Here is a 16,428-nt window from a genome sequence, read left to right on the forward strand (position 1 = left end):
AAACTGGTATGAATGAACCCAACCCACAAAAAATGCAGTATGAAATTAAACAACTTGGTTATGCAAGTCAATTCAACCTATTATTTTAGGTTTTGACTGATAAACAGTGGCGGCCCATGACTTCTTTTTTCGAGGGTGCTCGATGCGAAGTTCGTCACAACACGTATGTAGTCTGTCATGTGTGTGGTTCGTAATTTCAAAATGTGTTCTGCCGGTCGAGAGATCCTATGTGCATCACGTGTCTTGTCAAAAATAAGTGCCTGCTGCAGACGCATCTAAAGGGTTTATGATAAAAGAGACCCTCGCGTTTGCCAGATACTCACATAATCTCATGCGTAATCAGAGTTTACTGTTAAGGAAGTGTCTTGCGTGTATTTTGTGAACGTGAGCGTCTCTTTTATCATAAACAGTTTTGACGCGTGTGCAGCAGGCACTTATTTTGACAAAACTCGTGATGTACATGGTTCACATGACGCAACAAACACATATTTTGAAAACACAAGCAACACACATGACACTCCGAACACTTATTTTGAATTTGCACCCCTCGGATGAGCAGTCACGAGCCCCCACTGCTGATAAGTTGACATAACTTATAAAAACAAGTTGAAATTTGTTAAGTTAAAGTAACATAAAATATATGTTTCATTTTTTACAGTGCATTGGGTTATATTTTGACCTATGCTGGGTTGTTTAAAAAATGCTTGGTTCTTTTAACCCATTGTTGGATCATTTTATTTTCTGGGTAAATATATATATATATATATATATATATATATATATATATATATATATATATATATATATTTTTTTGGAGTGTATTACCTCAGGGGTGAATATTGTTGTAGAATTTCTTGTTCATACAGAAATCTCCTTTGATTATTAAAGGTTAATGGCATTAAATGTTTAGAAATCTATATTTCCTCCAAATAAACTAAAGAAAGAAAGCTATTTTTATAATAATAATAATATAATACATTTTAGTTAATATAGCACTATTAAGTTGCATCTTAAAGCGCTTTACAAAAACATATAGAAATTACATTGTAAAAACACATGCATTAGATTAAATTTAAGAACATTTTTGGGATTAAGTCTCACATGTGACAATTTCACAATGCACTGCATATTCTGTGTTAACTTTTGTTGTTTCTTTGTGCATCTGCTTAGTCAAAATGAATTTTTTATGACCATTTTCCATCTTCTCTCTGGCCATCAGAGACATTTTTCCTACTCAAGATTTCCATATCTGAGAAAGCTCTTATTGTCATTATCTCTCATTCTCATATTAGCTGTATAACTGAACGAATTATTGGCGTTTTTATTACTGTAAAGCTTTTTCGGATATAAAACCAAGACTGGGCAGAAAGCACAAAAACGTGCAGGACATCAGATGGAAAATTCCAGCAATTTGGTCCGTTTGACTCTTCAGAATTGCTAACAGCCTGTTATGTTTCCTGCATAAAAAGTGTCCTTCTACTTTACTCCTGTAAATTCCTGGATGAAGGCCTCTCCAAAGTCTCTGTGAAGTATTTTCAGCATGGCATAGCTCTTCTGTGTTATTAAAAACCCTCCGTGTCTCTAGTTAGAAGTTTTGATTGCAGACCAGCTTGGGTTGGGTTGGGCGGGGTGGGTTCTGTTTTGTGGCCGGTTCAGAAACACATGACATTTCGGTCCTGACTCATGACTTCAACCTGTGCCAGCGGTTAAGAAATGTTCTCCCTCTTTTGGTTTTTAACATATGGCGTTCTGCATACAGTATGTCTTTAAAACCTTGTTTTACACTTATAAATGTATTATTATACTGTACTGAATGTCATTACATGATAGGATAAACAATAAATATACTGTTACTATTCTGTAACATAAGCTATTTGGGTATGTTTTGGTTGTCAATCATTAATGAAACATATACTGTAGGTATGAGCTTCTCTGTCGACTTAAGGGCAATTGACTTCATAAATCCACACTTTTTAGAAACAAAGGTACAAGACGTAACAAAAGTTTTCATTGGGGCCGTAGGTACACTTTTGTACCTAAAAGGTGCATATTGGTACCTCAAAGGTACATCTGTAACAAAATGGTACATTTTGGATATTTTTAAAAGGTTACCATCCCAGTGACAACTTTTGTACATTTATTTGTGATAGTAATTGCTAATAAATGGCTCTTGCATATTATTTTGTTTCATAATGCATCATTTTAAAGTGTATTTTTATTATGGATCTTTTTACCACATTGTAACTCATTTGTCTGAGTAAAAGAAATTAATTCTGGATATGTTTTATATAGCAGTAGACAATAACTTACTCTGACTGCTGCAAACATCGACAGTACTGGCTGTGCTTTTCTTCTGCCCTGGTCGACCCCTGCCATCTGGGTCTTATGGTCAGGTCCGTCCCCCTGCAGGAGAATTCACGCATTGACTTTCTGAGGTATGACAGTACATGAAATAAACATTGCCACACGTTGCCTCATAATAATTGTTCACTGCCCACACTGCTTCATGAAAATGACCATATGCATGTGAACAATATTACGAATGGTGCATTTTATTGAATGTTGCATTTTATTTATTTTATTCCAAGCCACCTTCTTGGAGTAAAGTATTATTTTTCAGCAATCCTCCATAAAATAAGAATTAGTTAGCCTATTGCTAGAGAGGCTAAGGCCGGTCAAAATCTAAAAATAACACATACTGTAGCTTTGAATGTGTGTGTGTGTTACTGTGCATTAGGGGGAGAGAGAGAGAGCGATCTGATTCACAAATGATTCACTCTTTTAAAATGGTTCTTTTGATGATTTCGTTAAATCAAACATTTCAGACATGAGAGGTGGTGTGTAAACCTTACTTAAAAAACATTGCTGACTGAACATCTATTGTACTACAATAAAACAATAAGCATTGACAAAGTGTCTCCCTAATACACTAAATAAGTGTTCATCAACCAGGTGACCGGGACCCACTTGAGTCTCAAGAAATGTTCAACGGGGCTTCAAGAACATAACATTTTTTAAAATAAGAAAAAACAAGCATTAGAATAAGCTAAACGACTTAAATATCTTATACATATCTTACATGGATCTTTCTGGTTATGCAACTCTAGAATATTTTATTTGGTAGAAAATGTGAGTGAGGGGGCTGTCAAATATTCTTGTGGACAATGGGGGGGCTTGAAGTCAAAAAGGGTGAGATCCACTAAATGTAATTCAAACGAACCAACTGGATAAATAGACTCGGACCTTTGCTGGCAGAAAGAGAGAGAGAGGGGGAGAGAGCTGTCCTCTCTCTGTTCGGTGACTGAGGGGTAGGCGGGCCAGTAAAGCTCAGTGTAATGCGATAGCACACATACTCTCTCTCTCACTCACACATACTCTCTCACTCACACACAGCCTGTCGCGCACATCCACATGCGCTCTGTGAGAGGACGCAGCCTATCCGCCAGTGCGCTTCAACACGCTTCTGTGCGTAACGCCGATTTCACCCCTGTCGTGCAGTTTGGACACAACTATTCTGGTGTTTTCAGTCCAGAGTAGGATTCAATGATTTATAAGAGCAAGAAGACGGCATATGACTTATACTTGGAGTGACAGTATGTTTTAAACGGGGGATATCCATGCGGAGAGCTATATCACCAAACACCGGAGACCAATGGAGCGCAATAACGCACGCGAATGCGTGACGGCTTTCTAACGGAATACGACTCGAGAACAATTTTAATTCAGATTAAATTTCAGAGGTTTGGAGAAAACAGGCTGTTTTATGCTAAGCATGACTTTTTGATGTATATTTAAAAAAAAAATTGGTTATGTTACGCGCAGTTTGCATTTGTTGTGCGCAATGGACTCGGTTTCAACAGAACTGAATATGGAAATCTGAGCCATATAAAAAGGAAAAGGATTGTTTTGTGCGTTTTCCAGTTTTTCCTCAGTCATCATTTACTGTATTTGTGCCTTGAAGATCACTAGTTGAACACGGGTCACTTTTGCAAGACAGCGCGTTTGGAAAGATGGATTTCTGGCGATCTCAGCTAGGAATTGCGTTTGTCTTTTGCTTTGTTTTGAAGGTCGGCGCAGAAGAAGGTGAGCATTTCCTTTCAAATTCTGTTAAAGTTTGTTTAAATTCCCATCCAGTGAGGCTATCCACAAATGACAAACAGATTTCTGTACTGGCGAAGCTAAACGTGCGTGTCTGCTGACCAGCCGAAGCAAGCTGAGAAAACATCTGACTTTATTTAGTCAAGATTCAGGTTTATATGTAAAACGACCCTCTAGATGTTAAACACCTTATTTATGCATAACGTTATCTGTTTAGGTGCTAGTTGTGAGTCAAATATATCAAAATAAATGATCATTTTCCTATTTTCATGGCCAATCATGTTGTCTTATGTTGAAAACGGAGCTTATTGGAAGCATATTTAGTAGTTCTTCAAGACACATGTCCAAGACGATTGTAAATTTGTGTTTGCTGTGGTTTTACTACACATGCCACAGTTAAACGGTTATTGAGGTAAAATCATGATTCATTTTCGCAAGGGTTCATAATCCTAACTTTACACGCCTTCTGTGAGAAACATAATTTACCTCAGATAAGTCTGAAGTCAGTCAGTAATCGCTTAAACAGTAAACATTTGTTCACCTCGATTTAAAATCCTGCTGGTTTTCGGATTCAGATGGAGGTTTCCACGGGGAAAACAGATATTTACAGCGCGAGGGGAGTTCAGCGCGTGCACCCGTCCGGCGTCACAGACCGCGAGCTCACGCGCGCACACAGACGCGTGTCTGTATCGTTTTTGTCGTTTCGATCAACAATGTTTGTTTTAGATGCCATCAGATAGGTACAGGTGATAAGTCTGCAATAAACAAAACCCGTCCAAGTTTGCGTTGGTGGTTCAGATTGTTGTTAAAGATCTTAGATATGTTTTAACAATGCCTCGTTGTCATTTTATATTTTATTTTAATATTTTTGTAAATTGCAGTCAACTTTATAAAAACAACCTACTATGATTTTGGGGTCTAATTGTGAATATAAAAATAATTTATAACAATTTAATGACTTTTGTTTTTATATCCCACATGGAAAAATACTGGAGTAAACTTTAGTATTCACCAGTGTAAACTGTAGTAAATTGTATACTATACCATCCTATACTTTACTATACTGTACTGTACTGTACTGTACTATACTATACTGTATTGTAGTAGCCAGTACAACATTGTACTACAGTGTACTGCACATTGATGTAGTATTTTATGGTAACTATAGTAAATTAATAAACTATAGATGCTAAATACTTTACTATACTTTAATAAGAACTAAGATAAGGCTTAAAACACTTATAGTATCAAGAAATATTACTACAGTTTACCCAAATTAAAAAAAATACTACAGAATTTATGCATGTTGAATGTTAAATACACGTAACATAAATATTTCTTGACTTGTAGCAATTTATTAGTCTGTTCCTTCTCAAAATAAACAATAATTTAATGGATTGATAACTATTTGTTAATACACTGTACAATTACAACGAATATCATGGTTATCAATGAGACGATGGTTAATGTTTGCTTACAATGGTTTTACTGCAAATACTTCAACTGTAGTTACTGTAGTGAAAGTATGGTTTACTTTTGTAAGGTTTATGTAACCAACCACTGTCTTGCTTTCTACACTCCTAAAAATGCTAGGTTCTTTTCAACCCAGTGTTGGGTCAAAAAAGGGACGAATCCGGCTCGTTGGGTTGTAATTTAACTTACAGTATGCTGACTTGTTTCAACCATAGACTGTAAAATAAACCATACTTTCACTACAGTAACTATAGTTGAAGTATTTGCAGTAAAATGCTGGGTTGTTTTATCCCATTGTTGGGTCAAATATAAAGATTTTCTGGGTTAAATTAAGCCAACGGCTATGCTCATCTCTTTTTGCCCTAACGCTGAAGCAGATACTAGTTCTGTTGATACACCTGCAGTTTTACACCAACAGGTTAAGAGCTAAAGTGACGAAGTTGTTTGAATTAGTGGTGATAGATCTTTATTTATCATAAAATAGTGTGCAGCTGGATATGAATATACTCCACCTAACCTTCAACCATCACCTGTATAATTAAAACCCGTCCCAACAATAAGAGACAATGTATAAATGGAAACTGTCTCTTTTGATCAACATACGTGCATACAAAAGTAATACCCTTATCCTGGTCTCCAGCTATAAATTATAAACAGAAGACGCATGTGTATTGTATTAGTACAGTCACACAGATTATATTTCTATATATGGTAGTATATGGTAGTGCAGATTACAGAATTTAACAAAGTAGCATGTCGTAACACTTTAAAGTACATATGGTCTGGCTTGGCATATGGATGATATCAAGGCTTGATTCTCACGGTGCTCTGTGCTGTTTTCCCATTATTGCTCTTGACACATTCAAACTCCCATCCCAAAAGTGTTGGCTTTGATCTCCTAAAACTATGATTCTGCAAAAAGGTAGTGACTTTAAAGAGGTAAACTAAAGCAGGTCAGGAAGTATAGATTAGAGCACTTTAAAATGTATGTGAATGTAGTTGTAGTTTTATATCACAATGATTTATGAAGAAAATAAATAAGACTGTCTGTACTGTTTAACCTGGTTTTGGTGCACGAGAGCAGCATATAAAAATAGATTTTTACATTTTTAGATCAAATTTAAATGTTGCTTGTACTGAATATGCTGTAGGTTGCCAGATAGTTACTATATATACCAAAATAAAATGTGTCCATAGTATTATAATGAAGGATGCTTACCTTTGCAAGCCCCTCCAAAAATGTTTGCAGCTTCTTCAAGGAGCCTTTGTTCAACACTATTAAGGTTGATACATGTGATTAAAAGATAAAAAGACTCTCAGAGAGCAACATATAAATACTTGATGTGAACAAACAAAGTGTTTTCCCTGCGTTCCTGTAGATGGATAGACATACATACACACACACACACACATCTAGTAACACACATCTCCTTTCATCGACAACAACACCACAATGGTTGCATATGCCGTTTCATCCTGGGATTGATCAATAGCATAAGTGCTAATCTATGCAGTCTCAGTTTGGAAAGAAGGTCAGAAATTTGCATTTGGGGTCAGGAAACCATGACTGTCTCTGTCCCTGCGGAAGCCCGATTGCTTGAATTAAGTATGAATTAAAAATATGGCTTGCATACATAATTTAAATATCTCCTCCTATTAGTTTCATTTGGAGCTTATAGTGCAGTGTGTGTGTGTGTGTGTCGTTGAGAGAGCGTTGATGACAACGTGACACATTGATGTTTGTAAAGTGGGGCATCGCTGAAGTTTCGGTGAAAGATAACTACAGTTCATGAAACATAAATCATATATTGGTGAAATATGTTAAATAATCTGATTGGACGAGACATGCTCAGCTGGACCTGACCACACATCAGTTTATATTAATATGGCAATCATTAATTCATTATATAATGTTGATTGTTATGTCGTTTGGCATCCATAAATAGACTAAACTGCATTACTTTGGCAGGGGAATTGTTTACGATCATTACTTTTAATAAATGTAATTAATCATTGAACATTGATGTTTTTTATTGATGTTCATACAGCAGTCAGTTCTGGTCCGCTAATTTGATTGGACAAGCTGTGCCAGGAGAATAGCTTCTGTATAGTATTATTATGAACTGTGCTCTAACCATAGTAAAATAACTAACACACAGCATCAGTAACATACATTTTGTTGGATGAATTGAATGTTTTTTTTAATGCAGTAATTCCTAGTTATTAGCCTCATTATTCATCCTCATGTTGTTCCAAAATCATTCCAGTTTACACTGACCAGGTCTGGGAAAAATTCCCTTTTCTGTTCCACTCAAAACAAGATACAGATTTGAAGAAAGAGATAAAGAGTGAGAGTAATTGAAGGAGAGAAAGAGAGAGATTGAAACAGAGAAAAAACGAGGGTGATTGAAAGAGAGAGAGAATAACAGTGATTGAGAGTAGCTGAAAGAGAGAGAGAGAGAGAGAGACAGAGAGCTTTGGCTTGGTAAGGATGAATGGATCACTGCTGATTTCCTCACCGCGGGTGACGGCACTTTTTAATTAAGGTACGAATAAGGGAAGGATGGAGAGGGAAAAAGAGGGAGAGAAAGATGGAGATATTTCATGGATGCAACTTACCGGCACAGTGACAGCTCAGCACAGCGATGATGCAGTTAATAGAAATGAATACCAGCAGAGAGGAACACAAACTACTGAACACATAGTGATTTGCATCAATGTGCACATTTGAATTTCCTTCTTATTTTTATACTTTTAGTTTTATAAAGGCATCAAATTAAACTTTATTGAGTGGTTTCCCAGACAGGGATTATCTTAATCCAGGACTAGACCTTAGTTTAATTATGAAATATAACTAGTTTTAACAAACATGCATTACTAAAAACATAACTTGCGTGCATTTTGAGGCAAAACAAAGAGCACTGATGTATATTAAGATATGTCAGTGCAAGTTGTTTTCAGTTTAGACAGCTCTTACATATATTTTAGTCTAGGACTAGTCTAATCCCTGTCCGGTAAACCACCCCATGGGGTGATTAAGTCTAGTCCCCGATTAAAATGCATGTTAACTAAAAACTGCTTGCATGGACATTTCTAGAATATATCAGTTCCATTGTTTTGTCTCAATATGTCAGTAATGTTTTTGCAAGGTGTGTAAAAACTACTTATGTCCTAATATCATGTGACCCTGGACCACAAAAAGCAGTCATAAGGGTAATTTTTTAATTGAGATTTGTTAGGATAGGACAATATTTTGTCAAGTATAACTATTTTGAAAATCTGGAATCTTTAAGGGGACATTTTACAAGACTTTTTAAAGATGTCAAATAAATAATTGTTGTCCTCTGAGTACTAATGTGAAGTTTATCATATAGATAATTTATCATAGCATGGTAAAATTGCCATTTATGTGCTGCTTTTGGGTGTGTACTTTTAAATGCAAATGAACTGATCTTTGCACTAAATCACAGTGTCATGGTTGGATAGTGCAGATTAAGGGGCGGTATTATCCCCTTCTGACATCACAAGGGGAGCCATATTTCAATGACCTATTTTTTCACATACTTGCAGAAAATGGTTTACCAAAATTAAGTTACTGGGTTGATCTTTTTTATATTTACTAGGTTGATAGAAGCACGGGGGACCCAATTATAGCACTTAAACATGGAAAAATCTTTTCATGATATGTCCCCTTTAAGGTGTTAAAAAATCTAAATATTAAGAAAATTACCTTTAAAGATGTCCAAATGAAGTCCTCCTTAGCAACACATATTACTAATGATCATAGACTGTAAAAAAAGATGATACAGTACAAACAATTTTTTTATATTTACGGTAGGAAATGTACAAAATATCTTCATTAAACATGATCTTTACTTAATAATAATATCTTTATGATTCATCTATAAAAATGTTTTAACCCATACAATGTATTGTTGGCTATTACTACATGCCTGTGCTACTAATGGTTTTGTGGTCCAGGGTCGCATATAATGGAATAATCTAAACCCTGTCTGGAAAACCACCCCTATCAGCCTCATAAATAATCATTATAGTGTCATGCACATAATTGTTCTATCTATTTAATTTTAATAAATTGTGACATAACTGTAATATTTAACGGGCCCTTTAAGGAAACATACAATCTTATTTTCATTTCGTGTTCATGTCAAAAAACATCCCATTTGAAATCTCCTCACATGCTGTCTGTAGCTCCTCTCTGCTTCTGTCTCTATACATGAAAGAACAGATCTGTCTTAAAAAGTGCCGAGCACACAGAATCCCCCCTCATGGATTCACACAAGACCCTCTCTTTCCTCCTGAAACCCCCTGCCCTTAAAGCACACAATAGAGGAGGCATGCACATTCAGACTGAATGAAGGTAAAATGATCGCTATCTATTTGTCCTTTTGTGCCACTTAAATATATTGGGTAATAATGACGAAATGTATTGAGGAATTCAGGGTGCAAGAATATTTAGGGCGTGGGTTTGATTGTCTTTGTGTGTTTATGGTCGATATAGCTTGAATAAAAATATAACAACACAACATCACTCAAAAATGTTAAAAAAGCAAAAGCATAGATTTGAGATACAAATATAGAAATGATGATCAGATATCGTTACAATATTTTATCCATGAAATGGGATAGCCTTTAATATCACATCCTAAGTGTACCTTTTAAAAAGACATTGCTGTAACAGTTGTGGAAATGTCAACAGTTTAAAGAAACCCAGCCTTTTTTATTTCGCTTTTCTGGCTCTTATGACTAGCACACCAAGTATGGGAATTGTAGCTTGAGGCGATACTCGGCTCCTTGTCTTGAGCGTTTTCACCACGCCAGTGTGTTGCGCCGAAGATCTTTGACGTAGGTCTTGGATGCCCTGAAGCTCATTTTGTAAGACAATTTTAAAAGTTCTCTGAAATGTCGATATGGATGTTGAGAGTTCGGGGGTTGAACATCTGCGGCCTCATAAGTCTCGGTCTTTTTGTGATGAAACAAATTTTTTCAGTGTGTGTTTCTCACTTTGATTCAATTCTTTTCTTCCTGGCTGCATCAATATCCTTGCATTGCTTCAGTTTCAGATTTTTTCTTGCTTTCAACAAAATAAGTTTAATATGCTATGGCTCTAAATGCAATACAATCCATACAACAGATGGCATGTCCACAGCAGAAAAGTATAGCATATTTTGCAAACTGTGTCGCAGATGGAGTATAGACAGCTTAGATAATTATAACGGGAGCAATTTAATTTTTCATGTCGTATCTCACAGCTTGTGTACAGTAGTGCTTATACAGTATAGCCAAAAACAACAAATGTCAAATGTAGGTGCATATTAGCTGTATCCCTTTCTTTTGTGCAACTATATCTGACTGCATTTCGTGGTATAGTCACAAAATATTTGATTTATTTATTTGTGCTCATGGACACGATTTTCCTTTTTTTTTTCGTGTCAATGAGCACAATTTTCTTTTCCGTGTCTCCCAGCACCACTTTTTTTCGATTCAGTTTATGTATTGTTTTTTATTGTTTTCTAGTTTTAAACCATTATCACTTGCGGTTGGGTTGGGGTAAGTTTTGTGTCCATGAATACGAATAAATAAATAAAATATTTTGTGACTATACCACAAAGTGCCGTACTGTTATAAGGCTGTTGTTTGTAAATGTAAGGTGGCATTTGTTGAGATGTAAGTTAAGGGTGAAGCAGTAAAGAAGTTTGATCAGAGATTTCCTAATGCTAGCTTGACAGCCTTGTTTACATATATACACTACAGAAGCCAGCATCAGACCTAGAAATGTCAATCAAACTTTCCTCATCTTCTGAACGTAATTCCCACGTTGCTTTTCTATGATATAGTAAACATGAGCATATCAACTTGATCTACTTCCTTATTGTTTTGATCATTGCGGTTATTCAGTACTTTGTTATGTGCATGCAATCTATACATTTTATAAGTATGTTTGTTCCCTGGGAATTAAAACCATGACTTTGGGACAATGCTTGTTCAATTAAGCTACAGGAACACAGATATGTATGTATTGTAATTTAAGGAAGTATTTCTGTAAATAAGCTGGTCTGGTCAAGTTCAGGCACTTCAACTTCATAAATCATAATGATTGTTGAATGCATGATTGTTGAAACAATGGCAAGAAATGTTACAGGATGGAAATAAAGAGCTAAAGTTAGCTAACATGAGGGCGTCCAACCCGATCTCAAGGGAAAACTTACCTGTTACCTGTGATTTCTGTATGATTATCTGACAAAAGCATGAATAAAACCTCAAATAAATCTTTCAAATTATTAGGGCTGTCACGATTAAGAAATTTGGCTGACGGTTAATTGTTTAATGAATTCTGACGATTACGACGATGAATTGCCTGTTTTAGGATTTTGCCGATTATGACGATTAATTGACTGTTTTGTTGTTTTGACATTTAATTCTCATGCATTTTTTGCTTGTTTTTCACACAAATATATCTTTCAAGAACTGAAAAACACAATAACGTGTCTGAAAAATAACTGAAAATAAAAATGCAATCAAAATAAACTGACTATACCAGAACTGGCATTAAATAGCCAATCCTACTAAGGTCATATTAGTACAATTAGTACACATGTATTGAATATTGCTTTGCAATGTATAATGTTGCACTGTCAGTTAAGGAGCGCCATCTGATACTATCTCTTTTATACAGGTGCTGCAGCTCCCCTTGTGTTTTTTAGAGAGATGTGCAATCATTTTGGTGATCTGAAATCATTGCGTTGAGGTCAAACAATCGCGATGAGACGATTATTTAATCATTGTGACAGCCCTACAAATTATTGACCTCGCAAAATACGTATGTATTGGCATTTGCCAGAATGTTGGGGTGTCATTTAACTCCCTTTTATTTTTTTTATTTTTTTTTTTTACATTTTCATACATTTAATTTAATTAAACAGGAATGCATTGTAACAACTAATATCACAAAATATCTTAAATTCATTAAATGTTGTTTTAAATTTTTTTTTTAATTAATCAAATTCTACTTATTTTCCTTCTAAAATGATGTCACTTCCTGGAAGATGATGTCATCATGGTTGAGTTACAGTAGTAAAGCTATGGGACCGATACTAACAGGATAAAAAGTAATATTCAGGATTCAAGAAAAGATACAAATAAACTACCAATTACTTTTTTTTTTGGGGGGGGGGAGGACACAAATATTTATTCAGGATGAAAAATAAAGCAACATTCTTGATAAATTCTCAGTTTACATGTGCAGTTAAAGTGCAATGTACTGCATAGTACCACTAACCTACTATTTTCTAATCCACGGTAGCTGTTAGCCAGGGAACTAAGTGGTTATACCCACACACTTTACACAGTTGTCATGGTAAAACACCAGAACCTATTTTTTGTCTGCTAATCTTAGCTCGTTTCAGAATAATAACGACCAAAATAATGTCCGCTATGTGAGGGCGGCATGAAAAAAGCATTGTTGTGCGTGTTAGCATGAATGTTAGCACGTGCAAGGCGTGTCTGCTTAAGATAACAGGAAAAATATAAAACACTTAGGTGGGGTGGTGGAAGAAAAGCTTTGTTATAATGAATCCCATTGTAGTTTGGGGGATGACCCTTGAACCTGCAGAAAAGAGACCCACGTGTCACTTCCTGTCTTGGAATATTACATTCCCAAAAGCCAATTTAAAGTTTGTTTTACTGAAACACCATGGCATCCCTTTCCTTACCTTGAAAATAAACTAGAAAGCTTGCATTAAGCAAGTAAATCGGATACATTTTGATTTTCTGTTACTTCAAAGCTGTATTGCGTTTTTCCCCTTGTGTGCTTTGACAACATGATTAGTATCCCCGTTAGTTCTTCACTATTCACTCAGGGATTTGGTAGAAGCTGATTTATGTGTTTAATTTACCTTCAGTTCACACTGTTCTGCTTGGACAAATTAGCATCGAGTATGTTGCTAATAGGTTATTTAACACACAGCATCACATCTCTGTCTCTCTTTCTCCCGGTTTGCCACAGTTAAGCCATGTGGAGGCCACCTGGACGCCAGTGATGCCGGTTACATCACATCACCCGGTTACCCACTGGAATACCCGCCCCACCAGAGCTGCCAATGGGTGATCAGCGCTCCAGAAACATCGCAGCGTATCGTGCTGAACTTCAACCCTCACTTTGAGCTGGAGAGACTGGATTGCCGGTGAGTTGGAAGACTGGGATAGAGTAAAAAAAGATATGGAAAATTAGTTGGAAAAAGCAGAAATGACGAACGATAAGTACTTGCACGCAATTAATTTACCTCCAACGGAGCGTGCGTGACCCGACACGTGTGCTGAATTGCTGATGAGGTGGAAAAGAAAGATAAGGGAACCAGGTGTGAAGAAGGTAGACGTGGCATAAACTCGATTTATCGGATGGGAACGAAATAAAGATGTGAGGTGCAGATATGCTATACAGAACGAGGGACCGAAGATTAGGGGGCAAATTGTTGAGGAGGAGTCCACGATCTAGGTGAAGAAAGGAATGATGTGTGGGTGAAGTTAAGAGAGATATAATGGAGTACAGAGCGAGTCTTAAAGGGCTTACGCAGAGATGCAGCGCAGCTGTCGCCGGGAAAGGGGGTCGTCCCGAAGGCTTTTTCTGGAACACTTTTCCTCAGCTGTAAAATTAATTACGTTCATCCGTAGGCTGTGGGTTCCCAGAGTCTGACTTACATTATAATGACCACTAAATCGGCTTTAGTCTTGTCTGTTCGTTTCTCATACGTCTGTGGCTATAAAACTTGGGATATATTAAATGATAGATGTGTGAATGTTGTTGCCTTAACAAACACCAACATTTTCACAATTACACAGTGTTAAACACACATTTTCAAGAAAACTTGTCGGTGCAGTGTGAATTAGCTTTTAAAATGCACTAAAATGCAAATACTGTTTATAGTTGACCAGTAGTCATGCATGGGTCTTTTATAAATCCTGTATAATTGGGCTGGTTTTGGGTCATGTCCACTAGACAACAATTAGATATTTCTAAAGGATTTATGGATGCTAAGAACAACCTTTTTATATGTTAAATATCTTGAACCATTAATTGCACAAAACAATCAAAAAGACCTTTGGATTATGCATAATAAGGAAAACATTTCTCACAGCAGGCGATCGGACATCTGACAGTAATTGTCTTAAAATGCATTGCAGATGGTGAGTTTGCATTCGTGGCTGCAGCAGCGGTGCTTTAAAGAGGATAAACTTAGAGATATGCAACTGCTCAGTAATAGCGTAAGAATGTTAGCATGTTAGCATAAAGTACACGAACGTACGTGCATGGTCGAACGCACAGCCTTGCATAGTGTATTTGACTTGTAAGTGTACTCAGAGGTTTGACGCATGCGTAGTGTGATAAAAAAAGATGCATCTCCTGGGCTACATTCTACATTCTCCTGCATGCGTATATGCGCAGCCTATGCATACAAAGCACACGCAGATACGAAAATCTTGCGGTGCATGTAAAGTGTGCACATACTATTCTGATGACTAAATGTAAGCATACCCTCACATACGCCTAAAAACGGGACTATACTTTTAGCTTAAAGCCCTGGGTATATTCTGCACAGTCGAACGCATAACCTTGTAAAGCATAGTTCGTTTGACGCATACACGCATTTTGACAAATTGCAATACCCCTTATGGACTTTAAACTACATACTACTGTACACGCATGCGTGATCTACGCGTACAATGTACGCAAGGTTTCAAAAATGCGACGGTGCATGTACAGTACGCATACACTCTTTTGATGACGAAAATTGCGCCATGTGCACTGTACGCGTAAAAAACTGGACTATATTTTGGTATATATTGTCCAGTGGTAGATATACTTAAACCACAAAAATATTAAAGCAAACATGAAAACCACTAGATTAACCTTGCTTATTGACCAGTCAGTTGTTGAAACCACTACTATTGGAGCCTTTATGGCCTTTCTGTTATTGACATGCCCTCCATACGGAATCTAATCCATATCATCATAATAAACCTGGACAATCCTCTTCCTATTAAAGCTTTCCAAAAGGCATATGATAAAAATAACCTAAGGCCTTGTATGTTGGAGACATCGGTCAGGAGACACATTCTCACCAGTTCTCCCTTCCTCTGTACTTTATTGTCCCTCCTGGTGCTAAGCAATTGTTGTTTCTACGCACTTCCCATTATGAGCGTTTTAAACCCACGATTGCTTCCCCGTGGGCCGACCATATGTGAGGCATTATGGGGGAGGGCGAATCTCTGTTACATCTCTAGATTTTCTCTAAAAGAAAATTCTGTTGTGAAGTTGCCGGTTTCATTTTAGTTTAACTATTCTATCCGAATCAAAAAGAGCGACGTCAACTGCATTTCTGCATGATTTGTGATCATTTTGGAGAGAGAGATTTCAAAACCCACATCTCTTTGATGAGCATTTTGGACTTGCCTTGTACAATATCTCTTTTCCTGTTTGAGTGGCTTCATGACAATGGACAGATCAAGTCTCTCTGGGTTTTTCTTTGTACCTGAATGAGAAAAAGCATAATGATGTTACAGATAGGTGATATCTTGAAAGATAAAGTGGAAAGAATCAATTGTAAATGTTCATTAGCATTAGTGAATGGGGTGTGACGAGATATTGTACCAAAAGATTAAACGGATTTTGAGTGCACGAGCAAGGCGTGTGGACCGACTCGGCTTTATCTCTGTAACCATCCCCGTTTTGCCCCTTTCTGCACTTCTCCTACAGAAAATTAACTAGACACTTGCAGCTGCCCTGTACCATGTAAAACACCCATTATTCGTTCACAAGAAACGTTTATTGTGGTCAGC

General features: G+C 36.6%; 1 protein-coding gene and 1 long non-coding RNA gene across 4 annotated transcripts in view; one reads left to right on the top strand and one right to left on the bottom strand.

Moving 5' to 3' along the window:
- Window positions 1-1,071: 1,071 nt before the first annotated feature.
- Window positions 1,072-4,781, bottom strand: LOC129445059 (uncharacterized). Of its 2 annotated transcripts, none has more exons than XR_012369033.1 (3): window positions 4,585-4,781; window positions 2,311-2,403; window positions 1,072-1,694 (listed from the first exon to the last, which is right to left on the bottom strand). It is a non-coding gene; the product is annotated as an uncharacterized lncRNA (long non-coding RNA). The 2 variants fall into 2 exon arrangements; XR_012369034.1 differs by having other exon boundaries at window positions 4,640-4,775.
- nrp2a (neuropilin 2a) overlaps window positions 3,354-16,428 on the top strand; it is a 92,513-nt gene continuing 79,438 nt past the window's right edge. The window contains exons 1-2 of one of the 2 annotated variants that reach the window (XM_055206150.2): window positions 3,354-4,083; window positions 13,598-13,775. In XM_055206150.2, coding sequence (XP_055062125.1) covers window positions 4,011-4,083; window positions 13,598-13,775 — 251 coding nt within the window. In that variant the 5' untranslated portion in view covers window positions 3,354-4,010. The remainder of the gene's footprint in view (window positions 4,084-13,597; window positions 13,776-16,428) is intronic. The other variant, XM_055206149.2, reaches the window with a different exon arrangement.

The sequence above is a fragment of the Misgurnus anguillicaudatus genome, chromosome 3, assembly GCF_027580225.2.
Source record: "Misgurnus anguillicaudatus chromosome 3, ASM2758022v2, whole genome shotgun sequence".
Classification (NCBI taxonomy): Eukaryota; Metazoa; Chordata; class Actinopteri; order Cypriniformes; family Cobitidae; genus Misgurnus; species Misgurnus anguillicaudatus.